The sequence below is a fragment of the Xyrauchen texanus genome, chromosome 16 (assembly GCF_025860055.1).
Source record: "Xyrauchen texanus isolate HMW12.3.18 chromosome 16, RBS_HiC_50CHRs, whole genome shotgun sequence".
Taxonomy (NCBI): Eukaryota; Metazoa; Chordata; class Actinopteri; order Cypriniformes; family Catostomidae; genus Xyrauchen; species Xyrauchen texanus.
Window position 1 is genome coordinate 38,752,344 of NC_068291.1, and position 27,761 is coordinate 38,780,104.

General features: G+C 35.8%; 1 protein-coding gene across 2 annotated transcripts in view; it reads right to left on the reverse strand.

Moving 5' to 3' along the window:
- Positions 1–317: 317 nt before the first annotated feature.
- LOC127657025 (consortin-like) overlaps positions 318–27,761 on the reverse strand; it is a 30,514-nt gene continuing 3,070 nt past the window's right edge. For both annotated transcript variants that reach the window (XM_052145663.1, XM_052145662.1), the window contains exons 2-11: positions 22,626–23,025; positions 21,527–21,669; positions 19,278–19,308; positions 18,621–18,707; positions 18,173–18,284; positions 16,443–16,464; positions 16,230–16,326; positions 11,349–11,857; positions 3,720–3,861; positions 318–3,603 (exon numbers count right to left, since the gene is read on the reverse strand). In XM_052145663.1, the coding sequence (XP_052001623.1) occupies positions 3,395–3,603; positions 3,720–3,861; positions 11,349–11,857; positions 16,230–16,326; positions 16,443–16,464; positions 18,173–18,284; positions 18,621–18,707; positions 19,278–19,308; positions 21,527–21,669; positions 22,626–22,950 (1,677 nt within the window). In that variant the 5' untranslated portion in view covers positions 22,951–23,025 and the 3' untranslated portion in view covers positions 318–3,394. The remainder of the gene's footprint in view (positions 3,604–3,719; positions 3,862–11,348; positions 11,858–16,229; positions 16,327–16,442; positions 16,465–18,172; positions 18,285–18,620; positions 18,708–19,277; positions 19,309–21,526; positions 21,670–22,625; positions 23,026–27,761) is intronic.

Sequence of the window (27,761 nt, forward strand, 5' to 3'; positions counted from 1 at the left end):
GTGAATACTTATGTACATGTGATTTTTTTTTTTTTCATTTTTATATTTGTAATAAATTTGCAAAGATTTCAAACAAACTTCTTTCACGTTGTCATTATGGGGTACTGTTTGCAGAATTTTGAGGTAAATAAATAATTTAATCCATTTAGGAATAAGGCTGTAACATAACAAAATGTGGGAAAAGTGAAGCGCTGTGAATACTTTCACTGTATGTATGTATGTATGTATGTGTATATATATATATATATATATATTAGTATTTGAGTGGTAATCAAGACTGTGCCACAAATGCAGTCAATTGAGCTTAAATTGTATTTAACCCTGAATATTCCTTTAATAGATAAAATAATACAGTTTTACAAACATCTGTACTTCAATCAAATATCATAGACAACTCAGTCCTGACAACAAGATTTATTCACCAGGTATTTTTGGTCAAAAACATCTCATTGCTTTTACCTTTCAAATTTCTCCCGAGACAATAACTAAACAGATCTGAACCATACAATAAGGAAATATAGCAATCTTCACATGGTATATACACAAAATTAAAATTAAGAAAAAACAATTATAAGATTACAAATCATCTCTGTACAGAACGTGAGAGAGAGAGAGTGCATGCACCAGAACGGAGTGATTCTAAAAGACGTTGTTGCAATAAATAAATACTGAAAACTCACACAGTAAGACATTCCTCAGTCATCTGAACCAGCCAGACAACATACAAATAAAAAAACCACAAAATAAAGACTTACAGTTCTTGCCCAGTACTTTGAGCTTGAGCAGAGCACAGCAAATGGACAACTATGTGTTAAATTTACAAATTACTTTAACTTCATTTACTGCAGACTTATATTAACATAATCATAGAAAGATTTAGCTTCAAAATGAAAATAGTTAATGTGAGACACACACTGGGTAGAACACACACATGATGTACTTAAGACAATAACAAAATAAGAATAAATGTGACTTTCATCAGATTTAGTTAAAACATGAGGTCATGTTATAACAACATAAAAACAAAGTATTTGAATACCATGATTACAATAACTGTTAAGATGAATAATAAGACATGTGCCTGAGCAAATTATATTAAATTCAGGACATTTTTGCAACAGCCAAGCTCATCTAAAAGGTGAAGTGTGTAATTTCAGCGCCAATTTAATCACCAAATGGAATTGTCAGACTGGTCGAGATGCTTAAAAAAAAGAGCAATGACTTGATAGCACCACAGAGCCATAGTATTTACACTTTTCAGGGAAATCAACCTACGAATGGCTTGTGTCTGCATACTAATCTGGGAAAAGTGAAAGTATTTTAACTAGGGTAGGGTAAAAATATACTGTAGATATTATGATCCATCTCAACATCGATTCTTAAATCCCAAGATCGATCATTCACTCTATGTGGCAACCCTCTATAATGTAAGAAATTAACTCACATGTGCAAACATTCAAATTCTAATTACACATGGATGCGCAAAAGAAATGATGCACGTCTTCTCTCGTTATATGCGCTTACTGGCTGACGCCGCTAGTCTTAAAGAGACAGTACAGATTAAGCATGTGTTCTACATATCAATATAAATACTTGTAAACAGCCCAAATTATGCAAGTAAACAATAAACATTTTACAAAAATATACATGCAACATAAAATATTATATTTCAATATATTAACTGATGGAATAGATTTAATTTGAAAAAAAATTCCAAAGCTAAAATGTGACCAATTTTATACATAATTATAAAATATAATTGGTAAAATTATTATTTTCAAATTGTACCTAAAAAGGGTTGCCTAGAAGGTTCCTTTATGAAGAAGAAGAAGAATCCTTTATTGTGGTCACACATTATACACACAGTTTTTTTGCATATATACAGTGAAATTTATTAGTTTTCACATATCCCAGCTAAGCTGGGGTCAGAGTGCAGGGTCAGCCATGATACGGCGCCCCTGTCATTAAGAGCATTAGCTGAGAGTCAATTTCTTTTATATGTAAGCAAAATGGACATTGTAAATTAAATGTACCCATCGAATTGAATTGAGATTGGAATCGAAAGCTTGTGAATTGGAATCGAATCTAAAAAGCTGTATTAACACAAAGCTCTAATTTAGAGCAAAATAAAAAATTCTCCCCTTTTTCTCCCCAATTTAATGCACTCCAAGTCCTTGAGTGTAGGGACTCACCTCAAACTAGGTGACGAAGGACGAATCTCAGGTGCATCAGTGTCGGAGACCGTCAATCCGTGCATTTTATCCCGTGGCTTGTCGAGCGCGTTACCGCAGAGACTTAGCGCGTATGGAGGCTTCACGCTATTCTCTGCGGCATCCACGCATAACTCACCACGTGCCCCACTGAGAGCGAGAACCACATTATAGCGACCACGAAGAGGTTACCCCATGTGACTCTACCCTCCCTAGCAACCGGGCCAATTGGTTGCTTAGGAAGCCTGACTGGAGTCATTCAGCACGCCCTGGATTCGAACATGTGACTCCAGGTGTGGTAGTCAACGTTTTTACTTGCTAAGCTACCCAGGCCCCTCTAATTTTAACATTAAAAAAAATTACACACTTCACATTTAAAGACTTTCCATCTACTATATAATGACTTCTCTATATACATATATTGCTTTCCTGTCCCTTTAACATATTTCCATAAAACCATCCAAGCCCGCCACAGGAGAATGCTACGTCCAGGCTACAGATGTTTACATCCATCATTCTGTCTTTAGTGCGGTAGTCATTGGCTAAGTTCGGAATAGCAGACTACTCTTCTTAAATTCTGCAGTATATAGTATGAATATTGTGCAAATTGTCTGTATGCATAGAATACCCTGAATGACATACTGTATCTGCAATTTTTTAACATTTTTAACAAATTAATTTGTAATTTTATTAAATATAAATGGAATAAACTGTTTTTTTTTTTTAATAAATCTCACTGAAGGAAACGTGACAAAAACGTAGCATATTTCTGTCTGAAACATTTCACTTAGTATTTAAAAAAAATAGTATAAAGTGTGTATACTATGCAGCATTTCTTAAAAAGTGGAATAGTATTCCATTCCGAACACAGCCAATCCCTATATGTATGAATAAAAAGACACAATTCTATCAACCCTATATAAATATTTTTGATTTAAGACTTTAAAAACGAAGTCTCTTTTTATGAGGTTCAGTTGATGGCAGTAAACAGTGGGCTACTTGAGTGAAAAACTGGCCAAGTGGTTTCCCAAGTCTTCACAGGGATAGATATCCCCTTTTTTAAGTCTCAGCATCAAATATATTGTACCATTTTGTTGTCAGCCACTATACATTCACGTTACTTCAGAGATCATGGAGGCAACTGGCAAGAGCCGGTCCTTCTCAAACTTCCCTTTGTTGTCCTGCTATGAGCTCGGGGACAGCCAGTGTTTGAGTTCTTCCATGACTCGCTGCACCTGGCTGATGTAAAAGTCCATGTTATGGGAGAAGTCTGTGCACACGCTGGATTGGGCATCTCCAAAAGTGCAGTAGAGTGCAGTTCCGCCCAAACTGATCACCACAGTAGCCAAGCACAACAAGAGGAGCAGCAGCCAAGAGTCTCCACCCACCTCATCTGCATATCGGGTAAGAATACATCATTACTACAGAATCAGAATATGGTCAGTGTGAACTCTGCAATAATTACATAAGTTGATGACATCAATATTGGGTTCTGGTCCTGCTCCTTACCATGGTCCAGTCCTTCTTCAGGCTCTTGGAAACGGACCTTTCGTTTTGAGATGGGCTTAGAGACAGCAGGGGTGGGACTGTTGGCTCCATCCAGAGATGCCCTTCTCTTTAAGATAGACACAAGGCCTGCAGCTGGAGTGGTCTGAAGGGAAAAGGGTAGGCAATATTGAGCAAAAACAGTGATTTGTCGTCACAGCTTTGCTTGCTACATCAAAGAAAACTGCTTTCACAGGATCACAGTTGATTTGATAAAAGCCATGAACCAGAAGGTTAAAAAAAAAGAAAAAATGTATGTGTATCAGTGCCTTCCTGAGCAAATGTCCCAGAGTTTCCGCTAAGAAATTTTGGTGCTGGCCAACGTGACAATTTTGCAGACAAATATGGTCATCTCAATTCTGTTTATTTGCTCGGAGGACTATGCATAATAATGTGATTTAGGCTAATAATGACACAATCAATTCAAAATTAACTAACGTTTGTTCATTATCACTGCTTTTTCATTCATTCATTCATTTAAAAAAAAAAAGTCAGTCATTTCTGCCTTGGCAAAAAATAAAGTCACATACGCTAATATTTCGTTGGACCGCCTTTAGCTTTGAATTAGCATTGTTTCGACAAACTAATTCAATGTCGCAACATTTATTTACATTTAGAAGTGCATTAATTTTTGGGCAAAATCTTGTATTGACGACGGGAGAGTCGAATAACTCTGTAAAGTCTTCTCCAGCACATCCCAAAGACTTTCAATGGGGTTAAGGTCAGGAGTTCGTGGTGGCAAATTCATGTGTGAAAATGATTCCTCATGCTCCCTGAACCACTCTTTCACAATTTGAGCCTGATGAATCTTGGCATTGTCGTTCTGGAATATGCACGTGCTGTCAGGAAAGAAAAATCCATTGATGGGATAACCTGGTCATTCAGTACATTCAGGTGATCAGCTGACTTCATTTTATTTCCGCAGAACGTTGCTGAGCCTAGACCTGACCAACTGAAGCAACCCCAGATAGTAACACTGCCTCCAGAGGCTTGTACAGTGGGCACTATGTATGATGGGTGCATCTCTTCATACGCTTCCCTTCTTACCCTGATGTTCCTATTGCTTTGGAATAGGGTAAATCTGGACTCATCAGACCACATGACTATTTCCATTCCTCCACTTTATGCTCCCTAACAAATTGAATTCATTTTCTCCTATTAGCCTCACTAACAAGTGTCTTTCTTGTGGCCACACAGCTGTTTAGTCCCAAGTTCCTGTTGCATTGTGTGTGTGTGTGTGGAAATGCTCATATTTTCACTATTAATCATAGCAGTGAGTTGCACTGTCGATATTTTACGATGTGACTTCAAGTGTTTTAGTGATCTCCAATTTTCCGACCACGTTTCTTACGCAAAGCTGAAGGTTCACCGCTATCCGTCCAGGTTTTAATAATGAGTTGGACATTTCTTAACCCAATTCCAGTGACTTCAGCAATCTTCCTAGTTGTTTTCTTTGCTTGATGCATCCAATAATTTGCCTCATTCTGAAACACAGTAACATCTTTTCCACAACCAAAGGTTACATCTTACGACATGGTGGTTTAAGAAATGAGAAACTACACGCTGCATCAGTAAACATATTAATCACTGCAATAATGATCCAAGGCTCTTCAGTATCTGCTTATTTAAACCCAAATGGCAAAATTGTTTGGGCCAGGCAGTGTAATTTATAACTTATGTTTGCATTTTTTCCTGATTTCTGTCACTTTGACTAAAAATGCTCCAATAAATGAGTTGAAAAAAACATGAATGCAAATGTTTGTCATTAAAATGAATACATATGCAAGACCAAATTTAATACATCTTTATTATCTTGAATAAGTATGATTAATAATGTATGCTTACATTTTACAACAAAGAGCTGGAATCCATTTGCCAAACAGTTTATCTGAATTGGGTTAATCCCACCTCATAAATAATGCAAATGTAAATGAAAGTATTGGAGACGGTCAGGAAAGAGGAGTCAGTCAAGTTACATCACAAGCCACAGAGGAATGGACAAGGTCACTAAGAGGTCAAATTACTAAAGAACAATGAGAATTGAGGAGTGGACATTCAACTGAGTCAACAGCTACTCTCTGAGCCAATCAATACTGCATCTCATGAATAAATCTGAATATTAATGGCATGTGTGCCGCCTCATTAGATTAAGGCGGAATAAATGGCCAAATTACATTAAAGGCCATTTATTACGATCACTGCATAATTTTAAAAGCTTAAAAAGGTACTGTACTCTTTCAACATCATAGTCAATATTACATGTACAAAATGAAATGCATATATGATTCTTAATTTTTGTTCTTGTCTTCTTATTTATGATCTTAAGAGTCCCAGATACATTAAATACACTGACATCATCCCGACTGATGGTGTGAGGTTATGGAATATACCTTTAAACTGCAACAAAATTTTGATCACTAAAATTACTCTTTGTACAAAAAAATCAAACGCATTAAACAACGGAGAGAAATAAAAGTTACTGGTAGATACAGCAGGTATCTGCATTTTAATTGAGGGAAGAATTTGTTTTAGTTTGTGTTATGCTCTTAAGTAGGATTCATTTTAGGTCAACTACAATCCTCATATTAACAAAAAACAAAAGAACAACATTTTAGTGGGAACTCAATTCATGCAACATGGGAGAGCTTTCATGTTTGGCAAGGTCAGTCTGATGCAAAACAAATTCTTCAAACACTGCAATTACAGTATATTTTTATCACAGTACTCTATTTTTCCCATAACAGCTCAGTTTAATTCAAAAGCCCAAGACTAAACTAATTATATATATATATATTTTCATAGCACACGGTTAACAAAGCCTTGAAAACAACCCTCCAAATAATGACCCAATTCAATGAGTTTACTAGAACAGACCTGGTTTTTAAAAACCAAGCAATAAATGTATCCTCCTAACTTAATTTCATATGGGGATCATAAATACCAACATGTTCCCAAAAAAACACCAAGAGCAAGATAGTCCACTTACTAATCTATGCTTTACTAGACTAAGCATAACAACATCTTAACAAAGGGGAAAAATAGAAAGAGAGAGGGAGAGGTAATCAAGCAACACCACTTACAGTATATAAACAAACACTTGTGCAATTAGATGTCAAAACTAACCACAGTGTGTTGAGCCAATTGTGAAGAGGGCCATTACAAGCACCCAAATATAACAGCAGTGAAGTGTTTTCAGCCCAAGTGCTGCATCATGATACTTGGAATTAAAGATGGAATGAAATGGACAGCAATCAGATCTGATGAGATCCAATTAAATGCCAAGTGGATGAGCCCCCAAATCCATATTAAAACCAATATCAAACATTTTGTCAGTTTGAAATTATTGGCATAATAATTATTTCTGATAACAGCAGTCTTCAGGGTGCACATATTTTTTTTTTCAAATATGTTTTGAGTGAAACTTATATTTACTCAAGTTTTATGTAAAATAAATATTTTAGCAATTTTGTATATGTCTCATTTGATTTCATTGGCCATCCATATACTGTATATGTACATTAGCACTATATCGGCCATCAGCCACCCTACTCTCTAGAAACTGCCATTAGCACTGAAAAAACAAACAAACATATTGGTTGTCCACATAACTTCATCAGTTTAATACATCCTTATTGACTCATTGTTGTGCTAAGTTTAGCATGACAACTTGTCAGTTCTTCAGTAAAAGAAGCTCATTGGTCACTTGATGAGACCCCAAGAGCCCGGCCCATCGACAGAACAATTTTTTCTAACAAGTTTGATATATTTTTCCAGTTGTCAGAGCCATAACCTTAACAAAAAACGACTTCAGCTGTAGGGCAAACTTGGAACTTCTAAACTGTTCTATTAAGATGGAAATGGAGATGAAATACGGTATGCATGTTTATTTGTTTATTGCATGGTGTCAATGAAAGTGATTTCACAATATGATATGCTCTAATTTCTTATCAGATTCCAAGGCGGCTTTCCCTGGTAGTGCTGACTGTGTCCTCTGGACAGTTTATTTATGGATGAATTATTCAAAATGTGTCTAATGTTATAAAACACAACTTTTAACTTTTTGTTTTCATGGTCAGAACAGGAAAAAAAAAGAAACAGCTATTTGATTTTTTTCATGGGCTCTCATATCTTCCATCTATTTTGTAAGCTGTGGACCTCTCACAAACAAATCTTTATGACTTGTCACTGAAGGACCTTTGATGCTAATTATGGAGACATCTCTGGTGTTTGTGATGTTGAACACTCATGGTGTTAGTTAGTTGACAATCACAGTGACAACAGAACTGTTCTACATCAGAAAATCTAACGGTTACACCCCTTATGTTTAAAATAATTACTAAAAGAGATAGTTGACCCAAAAATAAAAACAATAATTATACTCACTCTCATGCCATCCCAGATCTCTATGACTTTCTTTATTATACAGAACACAAAATAAGCTTTTTAGAAGAAAATCTCAGCTCTGTTGATCCAAACAATTCAAGTGAAGCTCAAAAAGACAGCAAAAATGTAATCCATATGACTCTCTTTGTCTTCATAAAAATTAAGAGAGTGTGGCCCTCGAGGGTATAGAGGTGCTAGAGTCTTTGAGATGGAGACCCCAAATTTGGGTCAGTTATTGTTGAGAGTGTCCTCTATTACTGTGCCAAATTTCATTACTTTCCTATGGTTCTATGGGTTGCCATAGACTTCAATTGCAGAAGAAGAAGCCGAAAAATAATAATAAGAACACCATTGAATACAATAGGCACTTACAGTGCTTGGCCCCTAAAAAAGGGACACATCTGATAAACATGTAAAAGTCAATTTTAGTTAAAAATGGTAGTTAAAACCATTTTAACTACACTAAAATCTGATGATCAAAACCAGAGGTCAAAATCCACCTGACACTAATAAACACCTTGAGTAACATGTTGCATGATAGTTGACTCATAAAAGAACACTTGAGATTAGACTGAACAATTTCTCAAATCAAGTCCCCCCCAACACCCCCCCAAGGAATGACACATCACATGTTTGGGAACAGAGCACAGTAGTGTTTAGGACACAGGTTATGATCTCCATGAAAGCCTGTATTGTGCTAGTACAGATCAGTGGTCCAGAATTCATTGTCGCTTGTCTCATTGAGGGTGGACGTTTCATTATGACATCACAGAAGGCTGTCTGTTACAATCATTCAGCTCTGACATTCAGAGGAAAGGTCACTCCTCGGGTCAACCGGCTTTCTGAATCAGAGCTTAAATTCCGACATCTATTATTTATGTTCTTATCAGACGCCTACTTACCAAAGCAACTTACAAGAAAGTGAAAGTGGTAATTTCCAAGCCGGATAGCTGAGACTAAACACCACATGCTGAGCTTTAAAAAGCTAAGAACATCAACCAGCAATCCATAATGATTGTGCACTGATCTTCTAGATGAGGATGCCACAGACAGGTCCCTACTGATGAGTTTAAGGATAGATCTGGGTACAGTGATAGTTAAGTTCTATCAACAGCATCTGTTGATTAACACAGAGCACGTTTACATACACTTTCTTACACAGATTATGCTTAATATGGTGACAATGCATGCGCAATAAACAGTGTTCCTTTATCGGCGTAAAGGCCATAAAAGGCTAACAAATAACCCAATCGTCATGGGTAAATTTTTGCCCATTACGGTGTTCTTATCGGCTCATCCAATGTGCGCACGTGTTGAGAGCACACCTCTTCACGGTTTGACATCAGAAGTAGAGAACAGCGCGATTTCAAATGTCATGTAAACACGGATTTCTTGCCTAGTCAGATTAAGTAAGCTAATTATAGAGAGTAAACAGCATATTGGTGTGCATGTAAACAGGCTCAGTAATCATTTTTAACATCACTCAGTATAACAAACCAAGATCGTATTTACAGTAATGCACTTGAGAGCACCAGATTGTTTAAAAGCATTGTTCTGTACATAAATGTGTGTTTGTTTGAATTGTGAACTAGTTGGATACAAAAACTTCAGTTAAGTGTTACCGATGTATTTCTCGTGAGTTTTGCTTTCTATATGTAAAGTCTCTTTCTGGTAACATGCACATTGCCTGAGATTGTAAATGGGTTTAACGACAATACATGGTCATGACAAGAGTTGAAAAATATGATTATAACTAAACTGTGCACAGACAAGTTTAGTAATTCATATCACCTTAGTCTCATGTTAAAACTTGAGGCTATACAGTGCATTTTACATTTAACTGAATCACTGTAAATGTGATTTTTACTTGTTTTAACAGAATGAGGGAGGAGTTGAAATTATTATCTGAAGTATTCTGCATGTCATGGATGTTGTCAACAGAGCACTGGTCTGGAACACTCCATGTCAGGGACTGCAGTGCAGCTGTTAAGATGATGGGGTTTCCTATTCAAGGTGAAATCAATATGATATAATTTCCCATCAGAGCATCCAGACAGACAGGAACTTCTAAATCTTCTTTGTTATGGATTCAGAAATGATGTAGAAAAAACAAACTACTTTAAAAGTGAAATGTGTATTTTTTTTCCAATGTTAAGATACTTCCTCCCATCTCAGATTTATAAACAGAGAATATGGCTGGGCGATATGGTTACAAAACAATATATCTCTATATCTCTCAGCCTATTATGTTATTTATTTGCTCTGAAATGCCATAAAAGTGATTTTATGGAACCATTACTTCAACCAAAGTAGTCAATTCAAAATGTTTAATGAATGAAATATAAATCTAGTAAAAACAATAAAGGCATCCTTTCTGCAATATTTCAAAATAGTTTATAATAACAATTTATTATAATTTATTTGCACCAAAGAATCGTTTACCTACATATATTTTTACTACAATAATGGAGTGGTGGTGGCGTAGTGGGCTAATCGTTAGTTCGATCCCCACAGCCACCACCATTGTGTCCTTGAGCAAGGCACTTAACTCCAGGTTGCTCCGGGGGGTTTGTCCCTGTAATAAGTGCACTGTAAGTCGCTTTGGATAAAAGCATCTGCCAAATGCATAAATGTAAATGTAAATCATTCTATTCTATTATAAATATTACATTATTAATAATATTAACATTGTGGGACCCAGTTTATTATTATCATATTTTACTGACTTATTATTTTAAGGATTGGATTTGTTTTATACAGTAATAATACATTTCTGTTGTATTTACTTCACCTTCACCTGGTAGTAGCGTCAATATTCGATGTATAAAAACGCTGTTTTTCAAAATTACATAATTTTCAGTTACATCATTTTGGGGGCTGAACTATCTGTTTGTCCAAAATACATGACGGGTAACCAGTTTGAAAAACGTTTTTTTGCAACTCTGTTTGGAGACACTAGTGGCAAAGAAAATATAGACTTCTCTGCCATAATTGCATGATACTAATAATATATGAAGAATATTAAGTGCTAAGAGTCCGGAAAAGCTCAGAAAAGCATTCAAAAGCCTATTTATAAGGGATTTTAAATCTCGATTCTGATTTGCAAATCAAGCCTAATCACAAAATCATGCCAAAAACAACATTCTAAATAAGCCTCTTTGTAATATGAACTCAATCAAAATGACATGTTAAACTGACATCATAACTCACCTCCTCCACCTTTATGCGCTTGGCCATGTCATCCAGCGTGGGTACAGTCGTGATGTCCAACGTCTCAACCCCGTGTCCATTCTCTTCCGGATCCAACTCAGGATTATTCTCATGAACGTCCTGTTGATCCAGCTTCAGAACCTCCTCAACTACCTCCTCTTTCTCCTCAGTGTGTGTCTCCACCACATGCTGCCCTGTATCCACAGTGTCCCCCATCACCGGTCCAGAGCCGACGGTGTCCATTTGAGGCTCAGATGGTAGATGCGCAGGCTCCAATGATGCATCCTGGTGGGAATCCACCAAACTCACTCTCTCCTCTCCTTCTTTTGCATCCTCACAGGCTGGAGAAAAAGAGCTGTCCGTCACTGCTAAGGAGGAGGAAGTAGGTGTGGCTGAGAAGGGGGAGGGGTCATGCTGCTGTTTGCTCTGCTGGGGTGGTGGGGTGGTGCTGCAATGATCATCAGGCTGGGTGAGTGTGTCATTTGTACTGTGTTCCTCCATAACCGTCCCTGTTTTAAATGGAGAGAGAGAAATATGGGGCTGTTTTTATAAAACTATTATAAATACATTCTTGTCGAATGCTATGTTTGGAATGGAATACTCTATAGTATATAATGTATACTACCTGCTATTTGTCAAAGAGCAAATTAAACAATTTCAAACAGTAATATGCATTCTCAGCATGACCTCACTATGTTGCATGTTTCCACAAGGAGAGTTCAGTTATTTTGCAAATAAATGATTATGTTGTATTATTGATCACATTTTGCATTTAAATTACTTTAACTTTTGCAACCCGTTTAACTTCTGTAATGTGACATATGTTAGAGTGAAACTGAATATTCAACAACAACAAAGTGTTGGATGGGACTTGATTTTATCCATTAGGAACTGATTGGATCATGAAAAGAGGTCTCTCTATGACAGGTGGTTGAAGGAGAGGGGTTGGTCATGTCAGCAGATAAGGAAATTGTTTTTGAGGCTGAGCAAGTTATTGCATTTTGCTAAGAAATTAATGGGTTTTCCATGCATACAAAAAATGTGCATAGTATACAAACTGCAAAAATAGAAATAAAAAGGTAGCATGCTATTCTTAACATATCTGGTGTCTTTTACCCCATCTGCCTTACCTTTCTCCTACTTTGTTTCAATTCAACAACTTCATGAGCATTTAACTATCAACCTCTTTTATACAACAGAACAGATCAATGCCTGGTAAATTAATCACTATTGATATATCACAGCCCTGCTGCCTGAAGCCCTGCCGATTAATAATGTACTCCTCCACTGTTGACTCTATAGTGTGCTCCCTCAGCGGTCATTATTGCATGCTAGGAGCCTTGGTGCTCAGAGACAGGATCTGGGTGATGTCACACGGTCAAGAGTGCTGGTACTATGCCACTTAAAATATACACAGACAACAAGCAGTTCTCTGTCTGATTTACTCTGGCTTTTATTTTCTCCAAAACCATGTTTTTTGTCTTCCTTCAGTTCATGACTAATTCTTCGGAACATCAATCATGCAATGTTTTTCAGAAGGTCCAGTTCCTTTTATTAAGAAGTTGCTTGCGAAACAGATGAACTTAATGTAATCACACCAAAGGTATCATGTCACAACCATTTTCCCCATAAAATTTAAAGGAACAGTTCACCCAAAAATTGGGCTCATAATTTTCTTATGCCATGCCAGATGTGTATGACTTTATATCTTCTGCTGAACACAAAGATTTTCAGACGAATTTCTCAGCTCTGTAGTTCCATACAATGAAAGCTCAAAAAGCACATAAATGCAGCATAAAAGTAATCCATACAACTCCAGTGGTTAAATTCTTGTAATATTTAAGTCCTCCTAAGTGCTCTTCTCTCCAACGAGGAGTTCTTTTGATTTTGATGATTCACATTCTTCGTGCATATCTCCATACTGGGCAGTGGAGAGAATTTAAAGTAAAAAAAAGACTTGAATATTAATCTTTTTCTCACCCATATCTATCATATCATTTCAGAAGACATGGATTAAACCACTGGAGTCATATGGATGGTTTTAATGCTACCTTTAAGTGCTTTTTTGAGCTTCAAAGTTTTGGACCCCGTTTACTTGCATTGAATGGTCCAACAGAGCGGAGATATTCTTCTGAAAATCTTTGTTTGTGTTCAGCAGAAGAAAGAAAGTCATACACATCCCTTTTTAATGTTTGAGGTTTATATTAGTGTGTATTGAAGTTTTTCTGATAGGGTTGGGCCATATTTAGAGCAGAGAAGAGGAAAAAAAAAAAAAAAAACTACTAGATCTATATAAACGTTTGTCATAGTCCAAACCTCATATATCAGGGACCATATTGTAATTAGTCAATATTAGTGATATGATTTAATTATTTGCATTGGTATTGGAGAAAATGCACAGATGTGCAGTTTTATAGTTTAAAATATTTTTGACTGTGACTGATCAATAAGAATGAAGTATTCCAGAAAGCCATGTAATAAAAGGGCTTATTTGGTCCATTTTAAAATATATACTTTTTTCATACCAAGCTTCATATAAAATAAACAGCCATCCATCTTTCATAGCATATTTTCATAGCTTGAATTAGCATGTAAAAATCTAGATTCAGGTTTAAGTGTGTAGTTTTTAGTTGTAAAACAGAAAAAGTATAGATTTATAATGCTGTTCATCACATCAGTTATCACTACTAAAAGGTAAATAGTTGTAATCAGTATTGCGATAAAGAATTTCTATATTGGTACATCCCTACCGAACAAAAGGATTTTTCTTTTTGCAAGATGTGATGCATTGAAATGCATCATACAGTCATAAGCCACAGTTTAATCCAACTTCAAGTACACAGTAATGACGTTTTACAGGGGTCATGATTATTAAGATACTCGTAACACTTTATGACCAAAACTCTACATGAACAAGCAAGCAGATGGAACTCGGCTCATCTCTAAACCGTGGGTCTTACAGGGTAATGCTGCAGTGTTGGCACCACCTACTGGAGTTCAGGCTAAGCAGACAGAGTGGTCAACATACTTCAGAACAGGTGGCTGGGCAGAGGGTGCTGCAAGAGTGAGAAAATGTGTGTGTGGTGCTGCCAGGTCTGGTGTGTAAAAGTGAAACCGGGCCATGGAACTCAATGCGAGTAATATGGTGTTCAGGTAACATAGCCCAGCTCCACATCAGGTGCTCGAGCCAGTGTGAAAGAGAGGATTCATTAATAAGGCATGGTCTGGAGGGACGGCAGGGAACTCTAACTGTGTGCATGTGTGTGTGTGTGTGTGTGTGTGTATATATGTGTGTTAGAAGAAGGGGACAACGGGGTCTGCAGGTTACAATGATTCTCGAAGGGAAACTGCAAAGTTTACATCTTTCAACCCCTCTCTGATCTTTTCTTTTATATTCATTAGCACACATTATGCTAAAGAAAGATTTGTTTCCATATTTCAACCACATATAATAACTTTCTGTACCTCTGCAGCAACCTATTTTCTGCTGATGTAACCAAGGCCATGTGGAAGGGGACAAAGAGTACCAACCGGAGTGGGAAATTAATGAATTCCACCGATATTGACAAAAAAGCCCCCGCAGATAGTTCTTGTTGTTGTGTTAAAAACATCAGATTGGGTTACAAATGCACAAATCACGATCTTCATTTGATTTTTCACCTTCAAAATTGCCCCTGGAAAATCTATTCCAGGTTACAAATATTGCCCCTTACTAGAATATTGCCCCTTAATTTACAATAAGGTTCCATTTGTTAACATTTGTTAATTTCATCATATAGTAACACATTTTTAGCTAACATTAGTTAATGCACTATGAACAATCATGAACTAACAATAAACACAGGGCTGGCCAAATTGATGCCCCAAGCAGAGTTTGTAACTCCCCCTATGGAGTTGGTTCCCTATACAGACTGCGTAGTCTGCTAATAGGGAGCAGCAGTGGTACTAAATAAACAATAGTATTTTTATTAACTAACATTAACAAATATGAATAAATGATGTAAAATATATATTGTAAAGATGATGATTTTTTTCATGATGCCTAATGCCTTAAAATGACTATATCTATGTTAACGAATGGAATCTTGTTGTAAAGGGTTCCGTTAATTTCTGACCCGGTTACCAAGCAATAAAATCATAGCCTTACATGTTTCCATCCAATGAAAACCTGATTATTTCCTGTCAAATATTCAGCTACACTCTGAAATACATCAGATTACAAAAGTCAAATGTGTTGTGAATGCTGTTTTGTATTGTATTTAGGTGAAATGTACCATGTGATAGTCAAATGAGATAACTATCAAGTTTTCCACTATTTGATATTTTTCAAATAAACATGAGACATTCAAATCACATTTTACTTCCATAATGTGATGGAGCCAGACTTGAATGATATACAAATCCTGGCAAAAGTATGATTTAAACAAATGGTTTAAATGATATGCATTTTAATATGCATATCATTTAAGTATGAAATTATTTCAACTAATGCCAAAGAAAATATAGTTGCTTTGCCATTTTTCAAACAGTACTGAGCAACATTATGAACTTTGTTAACTAAAAAAAAAAATTTAGAAGAGAAAGAAATAGTAGAAAAAGTGCATCAAAAAGAACAGCTTGTGTAAAATATTTAATTTGACAGCTGAATGTCAACACAGAACCTTTAAGGGTGTAGCGCTATAAATTTAGTCTATGAATTTGCCCACTTAATGCCATTTCCGAAGCACGTAAGTATAAAGTTGGAGTATCAGCAAATGAATATAGAATAAAGCTAAAGTATCAAGTCCAGGATGATCTGGATTTAACTTGACAGGGATATTGTCCCTGTAGTTCATGGTGTATTTTAAGGGATCTGGCCTGTCATTTGAGAAATAAACTCACCTGAGCTGCATGAAAGCACTTGTGTGTTCAGGTTGTTCTCTCCTCCCTGTTTGTCACTCATCACACTGTTCCTATGCACTTTGGACACGACCTCACACTATGAACACACATATACAACACTGACTTTCGCCCCCTGGTCTTCAAACCATTTTACATACTCAACCACATGCGGTCTCATTTTATCAACATACAACATCACAAAAGCCGTCTTACCTTCTCAATGCTCCGTACAGGTCTGCGAAAAAGACAAGAAAAGTTAGTTGTCAGTTAAAAATCTTCTTAAGGTGCTGCGGTCTCCTTTATTTCCTTCTCGCACTGGGACGACATGCATAAAAGGGACACAAATCTAAGGTCGCTCAGCTCAGTGGGAATCTAATATTAGCACGACACATTTCCCATACTGAAACTCTAGCGCTTGTCTTAAATTGCTGAAAGCACAACAACCGGTCATAAGCTTAAACCATTACTGGAGTCCAAAAAGAGCACAGAAAAGAGACACGGACAGGCTAAATTTAGGAGGGGAAGAGAGAGGCTCAGGTGTGTGTGTGGCTGGGAGGAACGGGACAGAAAGACACCGCTTTTACCCGCATTTAAATTGTTTAGTTGCTCGAAAGGTTAAACATTTACTTGTTCTCCATTTACAGCGCTTCTAAAATATTTTACACAGCTCAATCTCCAAGGGACACCAGATCCAAGATAATCTGAGGGGGGTAAAACATTTAGGAAAAACTTTTGAGAAAGGATTTTTTTTTTTTGTAATATTTTTCCAAAGAAATTTACCATTAAAACCAAACAGTGCTTAGGTAAAATAAAATTATAAAATATATTTAATTGGGTTTTATTTTTAATTATACAAGAACAAAAAAAATAATAATAAATATTTTCTTAAATTTGTTTTTATTTTATTATATACTTTTTTTTATCAGTACTTTTATCATGACAGTATCAATGATAAAAAAATATATATATTATATATATATACACACACACACACACACACACACACACACAATTAAACATTTTAATAAACAATTTTACCACTACAAAACAATTTTACTTAATAAAACAAAACTTATTTTTTAAGTTTATTATTATTTGTAAAGATTATTATTATTATTAATAATAATAGCTTCAATACATTTTTAACATTTAAATTGATTAATATAAAAAAATATGTTTTAAATCAGCATAAATTAAAGGCAGTACAACAAATACTACCATGAAGTACAAATATTTCACAATTTACACAACACATTTTTTCCCCATTACAGTAATGAGAATGCTTATGAAAATTATCATAATGGTCCTTTAAAAAGGCTTAATTTTCTTTAAGCGAAATATAATTTCTTATTTCTATCTTTTGATTAATAGGGTGACATGCTCTTGACAGTTTTTCATAAAGATTCACCCATAAATGTGAATTAAAGCACATTTATTTTATGATTGTTGATATCATCATCAATTGACCTTATTCACAGTAGCACAATCTTTAATATTTGGGATCCCTCACAGCCTTGTTTTCATTCAGTTCAAAAATCAAATATGGTGCTGCTGTGAATAAGGTCAATTGATGATGATGATGATATAAACCATCATAAAATTATTTACTGAACACACTGTACTTTAATTCACATTAGTTGATCTTGTTAATACTAAAACCAGTTATTGACTTCATATCACAGGTTCTAAGCTGTACCATGCATGGATAAAATGGTCTGGACTCCCAGTAATGACTCAGATTTATGTTAAAGTTACTTCCAATAAGGTCGGTCAAGTCACATTTCTTCATCATTGGATCAAAGCATCTCAGCTTCTAGTAATTTCCTCTCTTTAACATTTAATTCATACTACTTCTCAATAGAAAAATGTACGCTGTGTGTGAGTGTTTGACCTGATCTGTGTGGCTGAACTAATGTGGTGTGTGTGTGTGTGTGTGTCCTCACTGCCTGTGCGTTCTGCAGATGTGTCTCAGTTTGTCCAGGTGTTTTGCATCCAGGTCAGTCGCTCTGTCTTCTATGCCATCCTGCCACCGGCCAACCAAACTCAATCTCCTCTCTGATGAGAGATTGGTTAAACAGTGGTTTTAAATGTGCTATAGAGGAAAACCTTTGGGTAAGAACTAACATGAAGCCTGTATAATGCATTACAAAGCTACTCATTCAAAATGGCTTTTATTTCACACTGTAACACATTACATTTATTCTTTTTGCACATCTGGAAAACTTATATTTATGTATAATTCCAAGATCATAAAACTAATTATATAGTGTATTAAAAGGCATTAAGAATACCTTTGTAATGGATTACATATACAGCCTTAAGTGTTATCAAACTTTGGTCTGCGTAAATATTATGTATACAGCAATTTCACAGTAATTTCAGAGTTCTTACCCCACTGTTCCTGTAGGGTGGCGAGGTTGGACAACAGGCGTTCGTGAAAGAGTCTCTCTAGCTGTATAAACCTGACTGCTCTCTCATCTAGAAAAGGCTCAGGTTAAGGACGATCTACAGGAAACAGGAAACCCTATACTGACACTACAGAATGTGTTAGTGAAATATTCTGAGGGTGGCAGTGTTAATGCACTGAATTAAATACAATAAGCTAATAAACTGCTCTATATATCATAAACATAGGAAGCATCCTTGATACTGTTACTATAATAAAACCATTGAGGCATAAAATGGAACAATAGGAGCTATAATGGAACAAGCATCAACATATCACTAAAGACTGTCCAACACATCATTACATTAAGTCCTATATCCAGTATTCCACATAAAGCAAATATTATGTCTCATTAAACAGAATTTGCCCTTAAGTGAATCTGTGATCGAAATCATATTTAAACCAGAATCTTTAAATTCAATGAAAGATTATGAAACACTTGAAAAAGACCCTTGACTGAAAAATATAATATAAACTTCAATGAAAACCCCTTTTAGTAAAAAAACAAAACAAAACAAAAAAGTACAGGACTAAACTAAATTTGTATGGAGGAAACCAGCTCTTGCGAGTATATACCTGAAAAACAGTAACATTAAGGATACAGTCCTCCTCGCGTATAAACGACTCTGCAATCTGTAAAGATAGAAGATTTTACTTAGATATTACGCAATGAAGAACCATTACAGAAGAACATAATTAGGTAATAATTTACAAGAACTCTTACATAACATTAACGAACACTACAAGATTTTTTAGAAGAATATCTCAGCTCTCTAGGTCCATACAATGCAAGTGAATAGTGTCCATAACTTTGAAGCTCCAAAAAGTACATAAAGGCAGCATAAAAGTAATCCATATGACTCCAGTGGTTTAATCCATGTCATCTGAAGCGATCCAATCGGTTTTGGGTGATACAGACCAAAATGTGACTCAGTTTTCTCTATAAATCTTTACATCTGCAGTCCTTGATTTAAAAGTTTGATTACACTCCACCATTTAGCACTCTGCACATGCATCAAGCACTAGGAAGTGAGCTGGAAATCATGATTGTGTCTAGAAACTGCAATGGCGAGATGCACAGGGAAAAAGGTGTTCAGTTTTGGTCAGTTATTGCCCTAAACCAATTGGATTGCTTCAGAAGACATGGATTAAACCAAGGGAGTTTTATGGATTAATTTTATGCTCCCTTTATGTGCTTTTTGGAGCTTCAAAATGTTGGTCACCATTCACATGCATTGTATGGACCTGCAGAAAATCTTTGTTTGTGTTAAGCAGAAGAAAATGTCATACATATCTGGGTTGGGATGAGGGTGAGTAAATGAGAGATTTTCATTTATGGGTGAACTATCCCTTTAAGTGGTGTAAATATACTGTTAATTGTTAGTTCACGTTAACTAATGTAGTTAACTACGGTTAACAAATGCAACCTTATTGTGAAGTGTTACCAACATTATTATATTACAAAATGCTAAAAAGATTAATGGCCATTTAAATAGTTAGAAATGTCATTAAACTTTGTCTTTAAATCAGCACCAATTATCCTAGGTACTCCTGGACACATTTTTTCTTGGGTTGTTGGTAGATAGGATGACCCAAGCTTCTTGGAGAATTCGTCACAGTTCTTCTATCTATTTCGGCTGTCTCAGTTGCTTCTGTCTCTTTACGTAATCTCAGACTGACACAATGTTCAGTGGGGGGCTTTGAGGGGGCGATGCCATCTGTTGCAGGGCTCCCTGTTCTTCTATTCTAATCTTTTCTATTCGCAAAAGTAATATTTGGAGTCTAACATTTATATTTCCTATTGACACACTAAAGCTGAATATATAAATAACCATCTTAAGACAAATGCTTTTCTGTAACATCATATGTACATAAATACAGTATCAAAGTTTAATGACGTTTAATTCAATTAATTAAATGAATTCATATATGAAGTTTAATTTTAGTTTAATTCTAAAAATCTTAATTTGTGTTCAGCAGAAGAAAGTCAGTATATTATTTTCATATTCATATTTGCATGTACATGAACTACTGATCTCTTAAGCATCATTTATAAAGTATATACCGTAAGTTATTACAAAACATTATCCATAATTATACAAATTTACTATCACACCTAAAACATGCTGTATATGCTCTTTAATTTTAAAAATGTGTTTTTACCACGTTTGTACCAGAAAAACAAGTTCTCCTCAGACAGCATTTTTTCTACATCGCCTGCCTGTGATAAATACACAAATGTTATCCAAGGTGCCAAAAGCGAAGACTCCGTTCCATTGAGTAAAACTCCTGAAATCAGCTCACTGCTGACATCTTTTACATTAAAGTCCAGGCAGTGTGAAAATTACTACAACACATATTCCTCCTGAACACATCAACTCAGAACAACAAGAGATGTCTCACTGAGTAGGCAGCAGTAAAACCTAGTGACCTTTCTTACTTCACAGTCTTTCCATCTGCATAAATGTCTTTTTCTCCCTCTTGTCAACACTAAAAGATCTACAGTACACACACCTGTGTCAGGTACTAACTTCACTTTAAAGGAGTAACTTTCTAAATGTTTGTATCATTGTTTTCCCTGAGGTCCATTTATAATGTTAGACATTTCACCTTATTAAACCATATGTTTCTGCCACTGTACCTTTATGTCTTCTATAAGAAAACAATCTCCGTTATGATTGGCTAATTTCTTGCAATGAGAAAACTACTGTCATAGCTACTCAACTATCGTTTGAGTTACTGAACACTGAAAAGCCATTTAAACGTGTTCCATAAACATTTGCTTATGTCTGACGTCAATATCAATATCATATAATGAAGGTTTCTGAATAAACTCGTGGGAGTTTCATACCTGGTGGAGATACTGTGGCAGAAGTGGATGGTCTCCCTGCTCCCCCAACTCCTGAAGAGAAACAGCAAGAGAGCGACTGAAGCCCTGGGGCAAACCAGCATCACTGCAAGGGGGCCCTTCAGGGCTGACAAGGCCCTCTGACACTGAAAATACAAATAACAAAAAAATGTTTGTACTCACTCTAAAATATGATTGGATGAGCACATTTAAAGCCATTTAACATGCACACACATGGATCAACATGGGGATAGTGTTCGACCGCTTCCAGGTCAACACATTAAGAATTTCACATGTCCTGCATGGGGTCATAATGTAGAATCTGTTTGAATAAGAAATGACACGTAAAAACTAGCTATTTTGTTTGTTTAGTCATGACTTACTTTATTCTGCTGAACACAAACAAAAATGTTTAGAAGAATATCTCAACTATGTAGATCCATACAACGCAAGTCAACAGGGTCCAAATCTTTAAAAGGCAGCATAAAAGTAATCCATATGACTCCAGTGGTTAAATCCATGTCTTCAGAAGCAATTATGATAGGTGTGGGTGAGAAATAGATCAACAATTAAGTCATAAATGTCAAAATTTTACTATAAATTTTGCTCCCTGCCCAGTATGTGGCATATGCATGAAGAATGCAATGCGCCAAAAATAATGAAGAAAAACTCTTAGGAGAGAAGAGGGCTTAGGAGGGCTGTTAGGAAGTAGATAATTTATAGTAAAAAAGGACTTAAATATTGATCTGTTTCTCCCCCATACCTATCATATCGCTTCCAAAGACATGGTTTAACCACTGGAGTCATATGGATTACTTTTATGCTACATTTATGTGCATTTTGAGCTTCAAAGTTTTGCATTGTTGACTCGCATTGTATGGGCCTACAGAGCAGAGAAATTATTCTAAAAATGTTCATTTGTGTTCAGAAGAAGAAACAAATGCAAACACATCTGTGTGGCATGAGTTAATGATCTGAGCGTTTATCAATTTCAATAATAACTATACTGTATACCATGCTAATCATATGTGGTTTCTAAGTTGTTTTTCAGACTGTGGTCTGGAAGGAGTCCCTATTTTTTAAGTGTGATGGTGTCTGTTACCTGTTGGACTGGGACTGGGTGTTGGCGAATCTCGAATTTGTCCATCCAGCTCTGGAGAGTATGCGCCACTGTTACTATCCACTTCTTCCTCCTCCTCCTCCTCTTCTTCTTCATCCTCCACCTTGGAGCGGTCATAATCTTCATTGTCACCATTATTATTGTTATCCTGTTGGAAGGGCCCCTGTTCCACCTCGTCCACCTCCTCAACCAGCCGGTTCTGGTTCTCGTCTGGGCTGCGGCTAGACTCGGAGTCGTTTAGGAGGTCTTGGTCGATTACTCCTCCCCGCCTCACTGGGCCATCGCTCTGCCACTGTCCATCATCCATGAGGCCCAGATGACCGATAGCATGAAGATGCACTCAAACCCCTGCAGGCCACTCAATTGTGCTTCTGCCTGGTCGCTGGAGAGGTAATGAGAGGGTAATGACACTATTATGGTCACGAACCATTTTGAAAACAAAGTAGGTTGCTGCTGGCATTTAAGAACACTGACTCATAGTTTACCATTAATTCCACTTTATGTTGGTTGAGAGCACTACATGAATGAAAACACTTGTCAGTGATTTTGAATTGCATTTGTTTCTAGCTGCATAAAAATGTATTGCAAATGCTTTTGTTCAGCTAAACAAGTTTAGCATCATTCACATTATATCATTATCAGTAGTCTTTCAGAAGGAACTGGAAAAAAATAATATATATATTCAATATGCATCTCATTATTTTGATATTTGCTTTGAAATGGCTTTAAAAGCCTATTTTTTTTTAATCACAGTCGTCATCATTTTGATCAAACAGTCATTGTAGCTAATTAGATTTAAATGCTTAGTGCTAGGAGTAAAATATAGTAAAAATCAAGTTCTTGTTCACTGTTTTTACTTAAAGAATACAAGAAAAAATTTAACTTAATGATTTCCAATCATATGCACCAGTATAAAAATATGGTCATAAACAACAATATTTACCTATTTATTTCTTCTCATAAAAAAAAGAAATGATAAAAATGAACAAATCCAGTTTTATATGTGTTAAAGTGTCTATTTTGTAAATCAGGGGAACCATCATTTTTACCAAACAGCCATTGCAGCCAATAAGATTTTAAAACATTCAGCCCAATGCTTGAAATCTAGTTTTTTTACTAAATAAATGCAAGAGAGAATTTTAATTAATATGCAATATATAGAGCAATAAATAAAAATATTTACCTCCTTTCATCTTTTCCTAATTTTCTATTAAAATAAGTTTAAAACATGAAAAACGCCATGCCGAGACCCCCGTCACAATTTTTCAGTGTTGATGCAAAAGAATACTTGATTCAGAGTTTTAAATTGATTAAATAAAATGAATCACACTTGATCTCACTTACAAAAACAAACATGTGCACAATAATGAACTGATCAGGCTCTGCAAAACACATACAAATGTGGGAAATGACTAAACAGTATAAACTCTACAAGCAAAACAAAAGAAAATGCTGATAAATTAATAACATGCTATTCTAATGTTTTAAAGAAAACAAATTAAAAAGTTACATATATAAATGCATACGTACAAGCATCAACCTACTCTTCTCTGTCCCTTAGCTTGGTGTAATAAACTGAAATATGAACTGCTCTTTGAAAAAGAAAGAAATTCCCTAGTTTCATCTATATTTTCACCGCTCTCTCTTTTTCTCAGTCTCTCACTGATTGCTTCGTTTCCGTGAATAGTGAATTCACACCATGGAGATTTTCCACAATGTCCCTGTTGGGTTGTTACTGAAGGAAGAGCACCATCCTTGTTAACATAGTGTCTCATGATAGAGCTTATGCAATAACATACAGATCTTAAAGCAGACAAGTTGTTTGTTTTTCATTTGATCAGGGGGATTCTGGAACGGCAGACTTAATGAATGAATACTATGATGCACATAGATCATTGCATGCAATGAAGAGAAAACTCATGGCAATGCAATGCGTTTGAACAGAATACACTGAGCTAGAGTCTTGAGTTCAATATATACACTTCACTCCATCAAAGACTGAAAGGTGACAACTGAGAGTGTTCAAATGTTAGGGGATTAAATGAAAAACATAATTTTGGACACTGCATCAGTGGTAGACCAATATATCTTTGAGGCAAATTATTCAGCCAATTTAACATTTCCAATATGGCATCAACATCAGTGGAGGATATAGGCATGGGCGGCATGGGCAGTTGCCCAGTTCTTCATCTTGCGGGGTGAAGGGGTGGGGCCCCCAATGTACCCTACTTTGGGGGCATTTTCATTTACAATCACCCCCCCCCCCCCAGCCTGATCTCATAAACAAATGATGTGACTGAGGTGACATTTTTGCAAAATGATATTAAGTGGTTCATTGCATCTATCGCAGCAGTTCGGAGAAGAAATGTCCACTGTGTGGTGCAAAAATGCAATTTTTATGGTTAAATGAATAGATCGCCCAAAAATAATATTCTCTCGTGAGGAAATATAATCAAGCTTCAAATCATGATCGTTAAAGAGACTGCAGATGTCAAGATTTATAGTGAATAAGGAGCTACATTTTGGGTTGCTTTTCACCGAAAAACAATCGTATCGCTTCAGAAGACATGGATTAAACCACTTGAGTTGTATGGATTACTTTCATGATGCCGTTATGTCCTTTTGGAGTGTGAACGTGATGGAACGCTTTGGATAAAAGCGTCTGCCAAATGCATAAATGGATCCCATGCAAATGATGAGAGTTATAATTTTTGGGTGAACTATTCTTCCTTTAATGCTCTATTGAGTTTTAAAACAACAAACCTTACTTCCCTACCCTAAACCGTATACCTAAACCTAAAGGATAGTGACATAAAAAGCAAATTGTGAGATGAAAAATAGCTACTGCGCAATTTTACCTTCGAACAAGCTTGTAAATGCAGTTGGTCATTATGTATTGTGTTAAAATATATTGCCTTACAAGTCAAGCACTATAGTAAAAGTGTTTTGATGTAATTAGCTTTGCTGGAAGACCAAGGTGAAAAGTAAATGTTTATGAATTGATAATCTGCCACATCATTTTACTTCTGATTTGTGAGAATAAAAGTAAGTTTATTACACCAGGAAACTGCTGTGATAAATAAAAAACTATTTAGCAAAATTGTAGATAGTAATGTGATTCTGTGAGACCAGGTTGCATTTAAATGCCAGACAGGAGAAGAGCAAATGGGTGAAATATTGCAAGCTGGAATTGTGTTGTCTGTATCAGCACCACAGTTAAATGCGTTCTTCTAACCACTAGACTATAGCTCTGACCTCTTTCGCTATGTCTTAATTGTATATTCTACTATTGTGTTAAATGTACAAACACATTAAAATAAATAAAATGCACATATAATCATTAATCACTTGGCACTGTAATAGAGAACCTAGCTGTTTGACAAGTCTGTTTTCATAGAGGCCAGATAGACCTGATGCTGATGTTCTTTGGCTTTGTAGAGCAGCAGGCTGACTCACAGTAGACCTGAGGCATAAATTCCCTTTTCTGGCAACATACAGGACCAGTGACTCAGTTAAAAACCATTAGATCTTGTCCTACAGTGTGACCACCTACACACATTCACCGCCCAACTACGTCACCCAGAATGAGCAAGGTAAATCACTCAGTATATGGATAATTTGAACACATTGTTCTAGTGATTGGTTACAAATAGCAGGAGAAAAGGCAACAGAGAATAGCACTATACAAAGATAGCCTAAAACTTTGTTACAAAATTTTTTATGTAAATAGTGGGCACATTAAAGGGCAGAATCAGAATAAAATGAGGTCTGTCATGAGGTACCATGTTGATTGTTACTTAATCCAGAAATCAATTAATCTGCTATGTAGTGTGTTAGTCAGACTTCTGAAGATAATATAATTTTGTTAAAATTCCCCTTATTTTCTCAGTGGAAAAATAGCCATCCAAGCAGGGGTATTCCTCCCTATTTCATGGTAGCTGCTACACAAGAGTCATTCACTATAGAAACCGCAATCTCCTCCGCCATTTTTAACAGTACGTCCTCTCCAATGTGTTAACTCCGGTAAGAGGTAAGCACCTTGAGTTTGTGTAATTAATCAGTCTGTTGCGTCTCTCAGCTGTGATGAGCCTTAATGCTGAAGTTGTTAAAGCCATTTTAAGCCATTTCCAAGCTTTAGAAGTGTAGTAGTAATATGAGCGATCACATAGTTCTGATGAATAAAAAAAACACTGACTGACGCTGACTCACTTCACATCACCAACTGGCTCATATTACACACAAAAATTATCTTTTGCTTCCACCTGCTGGCTAAAATATGTAATGTCACAAAATGTAATGTAAAGAGACAGATGGCTCTTAACACATCTGCACTGCTCTTACACTTTCATTTAGAACAGCATGAACACAAGCGGGGTGATACACACAGTGAAGCGTCCGAGTGCTGATAGAGTGAGTATATCAGTACTTATGGAACGTCTCTTGTCCAATCAGATTCCAGCACCATAACCAACTGTTGTGTATATATATGTGTATATATATACATACACACACATTTAATTATGGGGGTTTCTGTAAAATGAGAATATTAAACAGTCAACTACACACCGTTTACGTGTATAAGTATAGCCTCAAATAGTAAATATTATATGCGTTTAAATAATTTGTTTTGAAAAGAAAGTGGGACAAGTCAAAAAAAAAATGTTTGTGGTAATCAACATTATGATATACTGAAATACTGTCGATTAAAGGAATAATCCAGGTTCAATACAATTTAAGCTCAGTACACAACATTTTAGGCATAATATTGATTACCACAAAATTGTATTTTGACTCGTCACTCTCTTTATTCTTCTTTAAATAAAAAAAAAGCAAATATCTGGGTTCCAGTGAGGCACTTACAATGGAGGTAAATGGGGGCCAATATATAAACATTAAAATACTCACTATTTCAAAAATATATAAAAACTATGCATGTTAAAATTATTTTCATGTGATAAAATCGCTTACTAACCTTTTCTGTGTAAAGTTATAGCCAATTTTACAATTTAGCTGGCCTGATGATGTAATGTCAACAAACCCTAAAACTGTAAAAATTACTATTTAAACAACTTTACAACTAAAATAATGCACAAGTTTAACAGAAGAATTAATGTAGGT